The sequence below is a fragment of the Callionymus lyra genome, chromosome 1 (assembly GCF_982586985.1).
Source record: "Callionymus lyra chromosome 1, fCalLyr1.hap1.1, whole genome shotgun sequence".
NCBI classification, from domain to species: domain Eukaryota; kingdom Metazoa; phylum Chordata; class Actinopteri; order Syngnathiformes; family Callionymidae; genus Callionymus; species Callionymus lyra.
The window spans coordinates 49,287,536-49,302,595 of record NC_141818.1 but is presented as its reverse complement, the minus strand read 5'-3'; the positions used below and the strand labels follow the sequence as shown (position 1 = coordinate 49,302,595).

Below are 15,060 nucleotides of genomic sequence, written 5' to 3'. Positions count from 1 at the left end.
ACATTGGCATGTTTGCTGATGTCACCTAATTGTGTTTGTAATCACTTACTAGTTGAAGGAAGGCAGCGATGCGATAAAGTAGAGCACGGCTGCGGAGCGAACCCGAAGAGAAAGCTAGGTTTGAAGTGCTTGGAGAGCCAGGGGCACAAGATGGCTGGACGTCCGGTGCAAGGACCACCAAGGCCTCTGTGGTGAGGCTGACCGTAGCCTCGTATTCATGCCTGCTCAACGATCTACCGGCTTCTTCACATGACTTCTCCGCTCTCCTGTCTGCCATGACTGCAGGGCAAAAACAAACAAGGGTTAGGAATAGAGCGATGCATAAAAAGAAATTAGTCCAATATAGACTTTTTTTTTTTAATCAAATAGTGCTTTGAAACAAACTGACATTTTCAATTAAATTATAGAAAACTGATTGAATTTATTAATACAATTAGGTTAAATGAAAAAACAAAACCTATAACAAACACCCTATACAACTAATAAAAAGTATATTTGGGTGTTCTTTTTGCTTCTAAAGCACAAAGTAGTTTAGTTGTTTTTTTTATAATATTTCTTGATCACATATTTTTCCAGTGTTGAATTTTTTTTCTCTTATTGAATCCCAAAAGTATTGACGCCTGCCAGATTAGATAAACTGATACAGATTGAGTCAAATTCGACCAAAAACGAGACCAGACGGATAACGCTGGAATGTGGAATTTTCTCATATTAAGGGACATAAAAGCAACATATAAATGCAATACTTCTTTGGTAAACACATAAATGCAATACTTCTCTGGTAAACAAAAAAATAATAACAATAATCTGCCATTTATGTAATAAGAAGTTGCCACTATAATTCATTACAAAAGTAATGAATTAATGGAATAATACAAGCTTTACTCAAATGTTCAATTATTCAATGTATTATCTATACAACATATCGGGAAGATAACATTCAATTTAGTCAAGACTGCCAGCTGTCAATCAATAAAAAGGTTTTCATTAATTCATCAAGAAAACAATACTCTATCAGTCATCTGTGCATTCATGCCAAGCGACATTCGTGTGCGAACGTTAAACTATTGGGTCGAAGACATCTGGAGCCGTCCCCCTCAAAACAGTCCACGATAAATACTCAATAAAACTGAGATTATGTGTGCGAGCTGGAGATTTAGAAAGCAGGCGTGTCTCGGTATGTTTCTACCATGACAATGGTTTCCTGAAAATCAATGGAAATTTAGATTAAAAAAATATATTTAAATTATTTAATAAATTGCATTGTAACAAAGAGTGACTTTAAGGATTTGAATTATTGTTTGCTTCATGTGATACATTTCAAAATGTATATACATTTGTAAATCAATACTTTTTTTTTTTCAGTATAGGATCCTGTCATCTCAGTGGAGATATGAGCAAAAGGCAAAAAAAAGAATAAGGGACAAGGACCAAAAAGAAGGAATAAACAGCTAGAGATGGTTAAAGAATGGCCAACAATTAAATAAGACACTTACGTAAGTGACGTCTTTTCCATCAAGGAACGTGTATTGGGTTCAGAAAGTTGTCTTAATACTAATGCAAGTCACATCAACAAATATTTTCAGGGTTTTTTTTGTTTTTAGAATCAAACAAGAATAATGATTGCCATGATACAGCCATCTAGATTATTTGAGGATTATACTAGGATCACGAAGATATTCTCGTTTCTGAGAATGCGGAAAAGCTACGTCTGTAACATGTCTTTACATCGATTGTGTAAGATTCAGTCAGGATTTAACTGACATACAAAAAAACCTGGCAACAAGATTTTTTTTTACAACTGATTCAAATTGAAGGTTTTCCACCAATACTTTCGTACCAACACGTCGAAAACGCAACGGTAGCAGCTTGTTACGTATTGAATACACGAGTTCTTAGCAGTGTGTGCGCTGAAGATGATGCAAAAAGAATGTCTTCTGATATTTAGAGTTAAACACGACGTCTTATTGATAATAACTGCCAGTCAGAGTTGCATTTGGAAATACTGAATCTCTGAGATGGATGAATGTAGATTATTATTATTATTAACCCTCGATTCGGATTCAAAAACTGACCCACAAACAGTGACTCGCTGAAGCTCGGAAGAAACGCGTTGAACTCGCCAAACACTGGAAGGACACGCCGACTTGTTTAAAGAGTTAAAGATGTGTGGATTTCTGTTTCGCTATACCTCGAGTCACATTCCACTTAAACGAACACACGTTCCACTAGTAGAAAGACACTACAGAGGTGCACGTTTGTAATACTCGTTGATTGTTAACGCGATGATATTGTTACGTAACGTCATGAGATGCTTCTTGAAGATCAACTGAACTCATGATATTTGAAATAAAACACAGAAGAAGATCTGGAGCCGACACTCACAGAATGTATATTTATCGTCTGCTCATCCATGTTTCAATCTAATGGTTGAAGGTTTTGTTGTTCATTTGCACATTTATATGACAAATGTATTATATGCTGTGTCTCAAATTGCATACTTCTCATAGTATACTAGAAGATAGTGTGCATCAGGATAGTGTACGTACTAACTAGTAACTAATCCTCCACGGATAGTTTGTCTCAAATCAAACACTGCCGCTACGCACTAACAGGAAATGACGCGACAACTTCTTCTACTACTATTTAACGATGGTTGCAACAAGCTGTAGGAACACTAGCGACACCTGCTGGCAGCACGTTTTGCAAGTTTGGAAGAAGAAATAAAGAAAAAATATGAGAAACGAAATATTGGTGACATATTTACGCCGGTATCAGCAGCGAAGACATGTCATCCTTCTACTGTTGGCTGAAAATAGACCTGTAATATATATATATGCATATATATATATATATATATATATATGCATATATATGACGTAACTTCCGTTTACAACGTCACTAAGATGGAGCCGTTTAGGGGTAGACAGTGTCCATCGAACCATACTCAGTTTTGTGGGCGTTTTAGTGACAATTTAGTGTGTATCGAGCACTAAATGTCGCATACTAAGAATTGAGACGCACCTGGTCTGGAAAAGCGCTATATAAATACAAATTACTTACTTACGCACTAAAAATACTAACTTTGAGTACACAAGTATGTGATTTGAGACACAGCATCAGTTTGTTATCATACTTGAAGGCTGCTCATTACCACTGTTTTTATCTAATAGATGTATTTTTTTTCTTGTTTATCTGCACATTTTAAATGTAAGATGATTTTTTATAATAAGTATACGTGTACCTATAGTACATGATTCTTTTATGAATCATTGGTATCGAAGGGTATCTGAAGTATTCACTGGTTTTTACTTTGGTATTGTGGCAACAACACTATTAAGAATATATTTGAAACGTCAACAACCTCAGGGGGAGTCACAGGACCACGTGATCCGTAACAATGAGATGTTTCAGGGGAAAAGATCAAGTGTTACAGTGATGGTGAGATGACAGACCGTTACAAAGGACTGGATCACAAGGGAAGGAAGGGGAAAAAAAGGGGGCATCGTTAAGCTCTGGGCAGTAAAAAAAACGGTCACACACCAGAAAACTAACTCATTTTAAGCTAAAATAACTGGTCTCGCTCGCACACGGTCGAACGCAGCGGTTGAAAGTTGCTTGTTTTGACAAGTTCTTGCGGCTCCAGTGGCGTAGAAAGAGACTCCATATCGCCGGAGAACTTTCTCTGGGAATATATATCAAAGTGCAGTGACAGCGTCCACCGGGTGTATGTTCGTGCATTTAGCATGTTAGCCCCAGAAAAGCACGGCCCCAGTGCGTGCACTAACCTCGGGCAGCGAGTGGAAAGAAGGCTGGACCGACCAACGTTAGCAGCTAACGGCTAGTTAGCAACGCAAGCTACTAGCTCTGGGTTCACCGAAACAAAACGGCTTCGGGGCCCGTACATTTTCCACGGAGCCCGGGCTTATATAACCGGGTCGACACCGCAGCCCTCGGCCGTGCACACGCTCCACCGCAACCCCGGCGTCGCCCCGCGACGAACGGCGGGGATCACGACAAAAGACTCGGCGCGGAAAAGGGACGAGTGAAAATGACAAGTCAACACTTACCTAGCATTACTTTCTACGCCATCTTGGATCCACTTGTCAGACCGTCGCAAAGCATAGTGGGATGTTCGGCTGAAGGTTGAGCGGCAGCGTGCGTGTGCGCGTGCGCCCCCCCCACCCCCCAAATATTTATGGAGGCGTCACGTGACTGTGGTGTGGGGGTCACTTGTTGTCACTTATTATTGAAAATATATATATATATATATACCGTGATGTTTTTATTAGTTTCCTTTAAAATACACTATATAGCGAATTAATATTTTTAAACTATTGATGCTCTTTTTTTTTTTTTACATGTTTAAATATCACATTAATTGATAATATTAAATTAAATTTATTTGTCAATTTGTTAAGAATTAAAAATTAAATCAATTTTGTATTTTTAAGTAAGTAAGTAAGTAATTCTTATTTGTATAGAGCTTTTCCAGACCAGGGTGACTAAGCGCTTAAACAATCGAAACAATATTCAATAAAGTATATACTTTAAAGATCAAGATAAAACTGATAACATAACAGTTTAACTGGAAGTTTTACTCAACTTCTTTTGATCTTCCGACATAGTTTCTTGGAAAAAAAGACACATCTTTCGAAACCTCGCCTGATCTACGTCCCTTTATATTCAAAAGACTAAAACATGTCTTTTATTATGTGTTTTAAATACTATTAACACCTGCGAGTGATGTTTTTGTTCTCAATCCATTTTTTTTGTTGAACGGTGTTTGAGCGTTTGTGGCGTCAGTTTTTAAACAACCATGCGATGATCTTGAGAGTTTAGTACTACATGGTATGAATTGTTTCTATTATTTATTTGCTAGTTATATTGTATATTCTCCTTCATTGGTTTATCTTCAAATGAGTAAAACCATTCAGAAATATTTAACCATAACATTTTTAGACTACTTGTTTAACATAAATAGCAGCGATTGCTAATAATGGCCTTTAAAAAAAAACAAGTATCAAACAAATATCTGTTCAGTTCCCACCACTCGTCGGATGCGATGTGCGATTTAAAATTAATAAACATCTCAGTTATAACATTATTTATACAAATGTCTTGTTTATTTATATTTTCAAACACATTTCCACTGATAATTGAAGACAGCTGTAATAAAATGTCTTAATAGCAGAAGGAAAAAGTCAAATTGTTTTTTTTCTCTGGCGAGTTTACACAGAAGCTCGTCTGTGTGGTCAGATGCTTCAAAGTTACCGCAAAAAAAACAAAAAAAACAGAAGGAAAATGACAACAATGGAAACATTACAGCCGTTTTCTTTTTTTTTTTACTGGAGATTGTGGATCATCTCCTCCTTGGCGATGAGATGTGTGGTCTTGTTGACCAGAGACATGAGGGAGTTGAGTTTGTGCGACCAGTCGTTGAGCAGGTCGTTGGGATCCTTGGGCCTCTGGAAGTTGATGATCCCGGCCAGGCGGTCCACTTTGGCGTAGATGGTCTTGTTGACGACGAGGCTGGAGAGAAATTCCTCGGATTCCTGGTGGAAGAGAGAAACAAAAATGAACAGCTATCCAAACACGCAAAATCAACTGAGTTTTCAACTGAGAAAAATCTCTAAACTTCGGAAAATGTTGTCAAAACATGATCTGGAGCTTGTTATCCATGCGTTTGTGTCTTCTCACCTGGACTATTGTAACAGTTGGTTATCATGTCTAAACCAGAAGGATGCGTCTCGCCTGCAGTTCATACAAAACTCTGCAGCCAGAATTCTGAGCCGCTCTAGTAGAAGAACTCACATTTCTCCTTCAAACTCTTCACTGGCTGCCAGTTTCTTTCAGGATCATTTTAAAATTCTGTTTTTTACTTTCAGATCTATTCATGGTCAGACCTTCCATCAGTGATCTGATCCAGACTTACACCCCAGTTCGGGCTCTGAGGTCCGTGGATCAGAATCTACTGATGGTTCTTGAACTTCCGGACCAGAGGAGAGAAATCCTTCCAGACTGTTGCTGCTAAGCTTTGGAACCATCTTCCTCTCTCTTTGCGCTTGATGGATCTACTGACTCCTTCAAGGAACATCTGTGTTTGATGATCTACTGACTCCTTCAAGAAACATCTGTGTTTGATGATCTACTGACTCCTTCAAGAAACATCTGTGTTTGATGATCTACTGACTCCTTCAAGAAACATCTGTGTTTGATGATCTACTGACTCCTTCAAGAAACATCTGTGTTTGATGATCTACTGACTCCTTCAAGAAACATCTGTGTTTGATGATCTACTGACTCCTTCAAGAAACATCTGTGTTTGATGATCTACTGACTCCTTCAAGAAACATCTGTGTTTGATGATCTACTGACTCCTTCAAGAAACATCTGTGTTTGATGATCTACTGACTCCTTCAAGAAACATCTTAAGATGTTTTTATTTGTTCAGGCTTTTCCTTCATTTTCTGAGACTCCTGTGTTGTTCTCAGTTTTATCTTGATCTTTAAAATATATAGTTTATTGAATATTGTTTTGATTGTTTAAACACTTTGTGACCCTGGTCTGGAAAAGCACTATATAAATACAAATTACTTACTTAATTACAAAATTGAAGACTAATAATATTTGATACATTTAAATAGATGATATGATACATTTGTTTGCCAGATGTGTTACCAGAGCCAAATTAAAATCATTTAATATTTACAATTAAGATGAGGGGAAAATACAAAACATACAAAGTTAATCGTTTTTTTCATGATGAAGCATAGATGCTGAAAAATCGAATGCCCCATTGACCCCCGAGATTAAATAACACTAGTAATATTCCCAGTATAATATTACCAGTACTCCCAGCTGGTCACAGCAGGAGGCCGTCAACAACGAGTCTGGTTCTGCTCGAGGTTTCTGCCTTCTAAAAGGAACGTTTTTCCTCGCCAACGCCGCACTGTGATTTACTCATAGTCGAGTTGCTGGATCGGTTTTTCCTTTCACCGCTATAGTCTTACTTCAACTGTATAGTGTCTTGAGATAACTTTGTTATGATAAGACACTTAAAAGTGTAATGGAATAAATAAATAATGTGTATTTAGGGACACATGTTCACACTTTCATCTGTAGCAAAAATAAAATGTTCTCAAGGAAACAAGAGTCAAGAAATCCTGGCGATTACGAGAGAACTTACATCGATGGAGAGGTCAAGGAGTCCAGCCATCCTTTTCATTGTGATCCTCGTGTAGTACTTGGCCATGATCCTTATGTTCTGGAATGAATCAAATGTAACACGAGCATTTATACAAAACTTTTTTTACACCGACATGTTCTGTAAACAATCAAAATTTGGTACGTACGTGTTCAACGACTCTGTTCTTCAGGTCCTTCCATCGCTTCTCTCCTTCTTCGGAGCAGGAGAAGACGTCTGTGGAGGGGCTGTCCGGCGAACCTTCTCTCAGCTCCTTCCCATAATCCTCCACCAGGGCGGCCCAGCGCATCAGCTCCATCGTGGTGAACTGCTTCAGCAGCTCCCTTGAAACAGACATCGACATGACCTTCGTTATCAAGCAAATAACCGCGAAGACGAGCGAGAGAAAATATATTCTCTGTCCCTTTACAAGAGACGTTAATCTGGGTCTCAAGCTATAACTTAAAATAGCTTAATCTAAAATAAGACTTACTTATATTTGGGAATTTCTTCCAGCTTCTTGTCGGCACTGATTCTGTGCACGAGGTCCGACTGCTCGTTGTCGTAGGGAGCGAGGATCACATAGAGCACCACGCTCTTCAGGGCCTTAGACCACAAACACATTTGAAATACTAGACCACAACCACCACCATTATCATCATCATCATCATCCTTTTAAACCGTCACCCACCTGCTGCCACTTGCCGCTGTCCTCCAGGATGCACGGCGTGTCATAGATGGCACGGTAGTGTTTGCAGATGGACAGATAGGAGCCCTCATGCTGGTCCACTTGGATCATCAGATTGTAGTACTTCAACTTCGGCTCCTGGCGAGAAAGATTCAACCATAGAAAAGATTTATCTTCAGCCTCCATCTGGGTCAGGGGTCAGAAACCTTTACCACTCAAGAGAGACGTTTGGACCAGTTTACTACAGTAAAGAGACAGAACCTTTTAAAAAAATGTATTATGCTTATGTTGGGTTTTCCCCCTAATGCTATATGTATAATAAGGAAGTGTAATCAGGAGTAATATCATTTAGGACATATATATATAAATCCCGATATTATCATCAACATTGCGGAATAGAAAATAAAGGGGAAAAATGACTTATAATAATGTACAGGTCTGTTACTAGCTGATCTGCTAACTGTTCTCTAATTGTCGTCTACGGTGCATCTAATCACATCCTCTGCATCAAAGCCTGATGTAGGAATTTGAAAATGGGTGACAGATCCCTCACTAGGGACAGAAAATGGGTAAATATCCCTCATTTGTTGCTTATCTTTCTGACTCCACTAACTGCAAGTCTCTGGTCAATATTTTCAAAAGAACATCTATAAACAGAACAGTTGTATCAATAAACTAAATACATGTAGATGCTGGAAAAACTAACAAATTTGACTAGTTTTCCGTCATGCGACTAGTCTACCGGTTAACTATAAATCACCACCACTACCACCAGTAGTAGAATGTTGAAATTAAAATATGACTAGTTTGATATTTCATATAAAATATGAGTAGGTTGACATGGTTGATAGGATATTTACGTCCTGCAGCAACCTTTTTTTCATTAAATAAAAAGTAAAATGAAGAGAGAGCTGCTCGTTTTTACGGCACTATGAAAACAATAAATATCCACATTTATAGATAGATAGAACTTAATTGATCCCGAAGGAAATTGTTTATATGTACAGTATACCCATACTCGTTTTCAAAAACCTCAGCGAGCCGCATCAGGGGGCTGAAAGATCTGCAGGTTGCCGAACCACTAGTCCAGATCAAATGTTCATGTTTACCTCTGTGCCCTCCTCTTGGAAGAACTTTGTGTTTATCTTCTTGCTGATGATCTGGGTGCGAATGTAGTCCTTGACAGCAACGCAGAGCCTCATCTGCTCCAAGATAAACTCCACCTTTTCCTTCTTCTCCATTGAGCCGTAAGTCTCGACCTGTGAAGCAAACGGTTGATTAGCTCTTTGAGAAAAACATGTTTTTTTAATGGACACATTATCTATATAGGAATTCTACTGGGATGATTAACACATTGCTGGCCTAGATTTAAGAGTATTTAGCCTTGTTATGTTGAGACTCCAGCATTAAGACTTTAAAACGATGCTCTAAACACAAAGAAAAGAAGCAAAGTCTACCTGGAGCTCCTGCAGAATGGAAGCTGCCTCCTTGACATCTCCACTTTGCTCCTTGATACCAGCCAGTGTCTTCGTCAGCCTTGCACGTTCAATCTCTACATAGATCTTAGAGGGCGAAAAAAAAACTAATTATTTCCAATTAAATGTTTAAAGTTAGTCAAAAATACATTTAAAAAACAAAACAAACACAAACCTTTCCAGCAGTCACGGTGCGAAGAGTGTCGATGAGTCGCAGCTTGATCGCGAGGTCAGTCACAGTGTCGACGTACTTGTAACATTCTTGTACCATTTTAGCAACAGCCTGTTGGAACAAAATTTAATTTCAAACATCATCATCATCATTAGTCAGAAGTTTGCCAAAGCTCCAGTCCCGTCAGCAAATACCTGCTTGAGCTGACTTCGTCTTTTTGAGAGCAACATGATGTTTTCGTTCAGTGCGTCCCAATCCTTCGCCCCGTGGCACATCTGGACCACAGCCACGAGGATCCTCGAGGTGGAGACCATGTCGGACGCCTTCACCGGAAAATGAGTAAAGACAATGTTCGTACAATTTGAAGAGATACAACCAATACAAAACACCTTCAAACGGCCAAAATGGTTTAAAAAGACATGTTTCATTTGAACCAAACCCTTAAGGGATCTTCTTACTTAACTCACCCTTTCAGAATAAAACATTTATCATCAGTGTTGTGAAAACGACATATATTTTTGGTGATGATGACAGAATAGAATAAAAAACAATTTAAATATGTATCCAACTAGTTAAGAAAAAATGATAGCATCAACTTATGGGCACAGAAAAAAACAACATTATTTTGACTGAAAAAGTCCTCACATCATGCGCAGGACTTAAGACGCGTTTTCCAGATAAATGTACGTAACTTTGCATATAAACACGTCTAACATAGTCACTATATATTGACACTGTTTAAGACACTATAATAGTGTATTTTAGAGTAATTGACTAACACTTACCGTTCTGGTTTGCTTTTCTAACGACAGCAGACTCTCAACAGCCTCTTGTAATTTGCCCTCCTGTAGCAGAAAAACACACATTATTTCACAGCCTATAATGAAATGGTCATCTTTATGAGCAAATGTGAGGCTTTGTTATCAAAAGCAACACTCTGGTCCACAGTAGCTAGTAGCACTGTTAGCATGACGCTAGCAAATTTAGCAAAAGAGACTCAACTGCGGTAAATAACAAATAGTTCGTTGAGTTGGTTCGGACACGAAGGTGGTTTAACTTTCTATTCTAGAGTATTTATACAATACAGCGGTTAACTAGAGACAGAATAGACGAATAGACGTAGATGTTCGCGGTGTTTGAGGCACCATGACTCAGCCGGCTCAGGCCTGTCTAACCGGCCGCTTACTTTAGCCATCTTCTCGCACTCGGGGATCCGCTGATCCACGGTGGAACTGTAGTCCACCTCCATCTTCACGATCTTCCCATCGGATCTCTCGGCTCGTTCCTCGGTCGTCATGTTGCCGGTGCAGCGAAGTACAAGTCACGGTGTGATGATGTTTATGTAGCGGTTGCTATTCAGCCGAGCAGCCACTGCTTGTCAAAGGAACCAACCTGCGACAACCAACCAATCAGAGAGCAGATCACAAGAGGTGGCCACGGCGCCGCGAGGACCCCAGTGAAAGCTGGTAATAAGTCATGGATTTGAATATCAAAAACAATTTAAATCGCCATTGTGCAATCTGGTGTGTTTACTGTACCACTGTTTTATGAATAGGGGTTTTGTGTGTAAATCAACCTCCATCAGAAAACCTTTATATCCAGGCGTCTTTAAGACGCTCGGACATGGGTTCAGATCAGGCAGGAAAGGATGCAAATCTACGGACGTTTGGATCAGTGCCATCAGAATATTAAATTGTGGAATCTAACATTTCATTTTTCAAACTATTTAATTGAATAAATGCATCCAATAATTCGAATATTTAAAATGAATGACATAAGATATTTTCTGAGACCCAAGAATTGTCAAAACAAAGTAGATTATTAGGAAAACACCTGAATTGACGTGCATGTGATCATGATATGATTATGATATGATTGGCTCAGAGTTCAATCAAGTAGCTTAGTACTCATTTAGTATTTCATGGGGACACTAGTATACCAACAAATTTATATTGAATCAAAAAAAATTGAATTAAGAACATTTATTTTTGAATTATTGGAATTAGAATATCGAAATCTAGGTGAAAAATCAATCCTTTTGAAAATATTACGTTTTAAATTTAAATTATTATAATTTTTTAAATAATTAAATATATAATTAATATGTTATATATACACACTTGATGTAAACACTTGATGTGAACAGTTCAATTTTAAATCCTACCATGGAAACGTTTTTATACTGAATTTTAAAGACTAATTCTAAAAAAAATATAGAATTTCGAGCATGTATATTTTAAGCAGTGGAATAAGAAAACCGAACTTAATAGTTAAAATAATATTCATTATATATTCACAAAAAAAGTTACACACACACATACATACATACTGTATATATATTATATATTTTCAATGTCTATTCAAATAGACATTATTATTATTATTATTATTATTATCATTATATATATATTTATATACACACACACACACACACACACACACACACATATATATATATATATATTTGCTGATACAATGCACTAGTGAACGAGCTCCTTCCTTAAACTGTCACTTTCAGATCCGTACGACGAAGAGAGTCTTTTGGTTCCAAGTCAACTTTAAAGGTTTGTGATTGGATGATTCCGTGAGATGTTTCCACTGGAGGAGCGTCATGGTTCATCCTCCGCGTGAAGACAGGAAGTGGGTCCGTGGGTGGCGAGGAAACGTGCGACTTATCTGATTCTTCTGCTCGAGAAAAGAACTACTTTTTAACTCACTTTAAAAAACTCCTTCTTTCATGTTGATGACTTGTTTCATTCAGTGAGTCAAACTTCACTGGGATGAGTCATCAGTGAGCATCTTATTGTAACACCGTTGTAATTGAAACTTCCTTGACTGTGGTTACAAATAAAGGGATTAAAATACATGACTCAGAGCTACTCACAAGAATACTAGTTGCTCAAGTTCTGAATCTGGTCCGGTCACGTTCTGGAGCAGGTTCTCCAGAACTTTCTCCACTTCATTTTCACAACGATAACCATCATGATCCTCCTCCCGCCTTTTTAACATCTCATGCCATTTTATTTTAAATGTATGTGTCTCGTCTCTTTGTACATGTCGAGCTGCAGTGAATTCTGTCTTTACTAGTTTACATTTACATTGTACAGTTTAGTATTTAATTGAAGTATTTTAAAGTATAGTTTAGTCAATAGAGACTTGTTTATATGGTGAGTACTGTGGCACAGAAGTTAACAAATAATGAACAAACTCTGAAGTTAAGAAGACTTTTAAAACAAATATAGAATTTTAAGCAATTGTTCATTTGTTTCAGGTACTTGTGATTTTGTACCAGAGTTTGTTTATAAATATGTATGTAATATGTATAAATTGTTTGTAAATATGTTTAAGGAAATTCCAATTTTGTTTAAGATTATTTTCAGGAAATTGTAGTTTCTTTTTTAAACGTGTTTATTTCTATCAGAGTTTGGGAAAGTGTTACAGATCTTTATTAAGTTTTAAATTGTGCACATTTTCTTTCGGGGCCACCATAGGCTTAGAGGGGAAAATACACAAATAAAAATGTGTATATCATCAAATGTAATATGTGTATCTATTTTATTTTCCGCATTTAAAAAAAACATTAACCTACATCTCTTTGTAGATGAGTGTATTCATATTCATTTAAAAGTATTTACAAACGATATGTATTCCTACTTTTTCTATGACGTCATTATGGCCCCTCTGACCTTCCTCGGAGCTCCGGCTTGAAAGTGTGCTTGGTTCTATTTAAAAACATTTTTTTTAATGCATTGATTCGGGCTTAAAATAGTTAAAACAACGATTTTAAATTTAAAACAAATTTTGAAATCAAGCGTTTTACTTTAATGTGAAACTCTCCCGGAGCAGCTTCCGGTCGCGCTGCGTGCGTCAGCTTGACGCTGTCATAGGAGGGTCAGTCGATGCCAGAGCTTCAGTTCGACTCCTTCTCGTCGCTCGTCCTGAAGCTCTCGAGTCTCCATGAAAGCAGTCCGCGGGTCTTCACTCGTCGTTCGGCAGGACTAGTCTTCATCCACATGCGCACGAACCTGGTCCCTCATCCGGCGGAGGTTTGTCCAGAAGATCAAGATGTTGCTGAAGGAATATAGGATCTGTATGCCGCTCACTGTGGAGGAGGTGAGACTCCTTTATAGACTCCTTCTTTGACTCCTTTATGACTCCTTTATAGACTCACTGTGGAGGAGGTGAGACTCCTTTATAGACTCCTTCTTTGACTCCTTTATGACTCCTTTATAGACTCACTGTGGAGGAGGTGAGACTCCTTTATAAACTCCTTCTTTGACTCCTTTATGACTCCTTTATAGACTCACTGTGGAGGAGGTGAGACTCCTTTATAGACTCCTTCTTTGACTCCTTTATGACTCCTTTATAGACTCACTGTGGAGGAGGTGAGACTCCTTTATAGACTCCTTCTTTGACTCCTTTATGACTCCTTTATAGACTCACTGTGGAGGAGGTGAGACTCCTTTAGAGACTCCTTCTTTGACTCCTTTATGACTCCTTTATAGACTCACTGTGGAGGAGGTGAGACTCCTTTATAAACTCCTTCTTTGACTCCTTTATGACTCCTTTATAGACTCACTGTGGAGGAGGTGAGACTCCTTTATAGACTCCTTCTTTGACTCCTTTATGACTCCTTTATAGACTCACTGTGGAGGAGGTGAGACTCCTTTAGAGACTACTTTATGACTCCTTTAGAGACTCCTTTATGACTCCTTCTTTGACTCCTTTAGAGACTCCTTTATGACTCCTTCTTTGACTCCTTATAGACTCACTGTGGAGGAGGTGAGACTCCTTTAGGACTCCTTTATGACTCCTTCTTTTACTCCTTTATGACTCTTTATGACTGGACTCAACACTAATAGACTCAGGGACTCATTCATCCCTCGGGCTATTAAATTGTACAATTCTGAGTTCAGGGGCAGGAGTGGAGTGAGAGTATCTGGATGTATCATGTTAGTCTTTGTATCTTTTGTCTTTGTTGTTTTTCTTTGATCTTTGTTCTTTATCTTTATCTTTAGACTTAGATTGTGTCATCTTGTTCTTTCTCTTTATGTTCTTCTTCTTATTTTATTTTGATTTATTATTTTTTATTGTTTATGAAAAATTGCTGGCTGTTGGAAAAAAACTATTTCCCGAAGGAGAACTCCTGAGGGATCAATAAAGTTTTACCTTACCTTACCTTACTCCTTATTTAACTCCTTTGAAGACTCACTGTGGAGGAGCTAAGACTCCTTCTTTGACTCACTGTGGAGGAGCTAAGACTCCTTTGACTCACTGTGGAGGAGCTAAGACTCCTTCTTTGACTCACTGTGGAGGAGCTAAGACTCCTTTGACTCACTGTGGAGGAGCTAAGACTCCTTCTTTGACTCACTGTGGAGGAGCTAAGACTCCTTCTTTGACTCACTGTGGAGGAGCTAAGACTCCTTCTTTGACTCACTGTGGAGGAGCTAAGACTCCTTTATAGACTCACTGTGGAGGAGCTAAGACTCCTTTATAGACTCACTGTGGAGGAGCTATGACTCCTTCTTTGACTCACTGT

The 15,060-nt window shown here is 38.2% G+C and overlaps 3 protein-coding genes across 5 annotated transcripts in view; 1 reads left to right on the top strand and 2 right to left on the bottom strand.

The window, feature by feature from the left end:
• Positions 1-4,117, bottom strand: part of helz (helicase with zinc finger) — a 29,054-nt gene extending 24,937 nt beyond the window's left edge. For all 3 annotated transcript variants that reach the window (XM_087811168.1, XM_087811184.1, XM_087811176.1), the window contains exons 1-2: positions 4,071-4,117; positions 50-279 (exon numbers count right to left, since the gene is read on the bottom strand). In XM_087811168.1, the coding sequence (XP_087667294.1) occupies positions 50-279; positions 4,071-4,077 (237 nt within the window). In that variant the 5' untranslated portion in view covers positions 4,078-4,117. The remainder of the gene's footprint in view (positions 1-49; positions 280-4,070) is intronic.
• Positions 4,118-5,104: 987 nt separating this feature from the next.
• psmd12 (proteasome 26S subunit, non-ATPase 12) lies at positions 5,105-10,899 on the bottom strand. The gene is made up of 11 exons (XM_087811156.1): positions 10,708-10,899; positions 10,307-10,366; positions 9,716-9,844; positions 9,525-9,632; positions 9,332-9,436; positions 8,984-9,133; positions 7,878-8,012; positions 7,680-7,792; positions 7,356-7,530; positions 7,190-7,267; positions 5,105-5,555 (listed from the first exon to the last, which is right to left on the bottom strand). Exons 1-11 carry the CDS (start codon positions 10,816-10,818, stop codon positions 5,346-5,348), a joined length of 1,374 nt encoding a protein of 457 aa, XP_087667282.1. The 5' UTR covers positions 10,819-10,899; the 3' UTR covers positions 5,105-5,345.
• A 2,531-nt stretch (positions 10,900-13,430) lies between these two features.
• LOC148090005 (cytoplasmic phosphatidylinositol transfer protein 1-like) overlaps positions 13,431-15,060 on the top strand; it is a 42,683-nt gene continuing 41,053 nt past the window's right edge. The window contains exon 1 of the mRNA XM_087811147.1: positions 13,431-13,634. Coding sequence (XP_087667273.1) covers positions 13,587-13,634 — 48 coding nt within the window. The 5' untranslated portion in view covers positions 13,431-13,586. The remainder of the gene's footprint in view (positions 13,635-15,060) is intronic.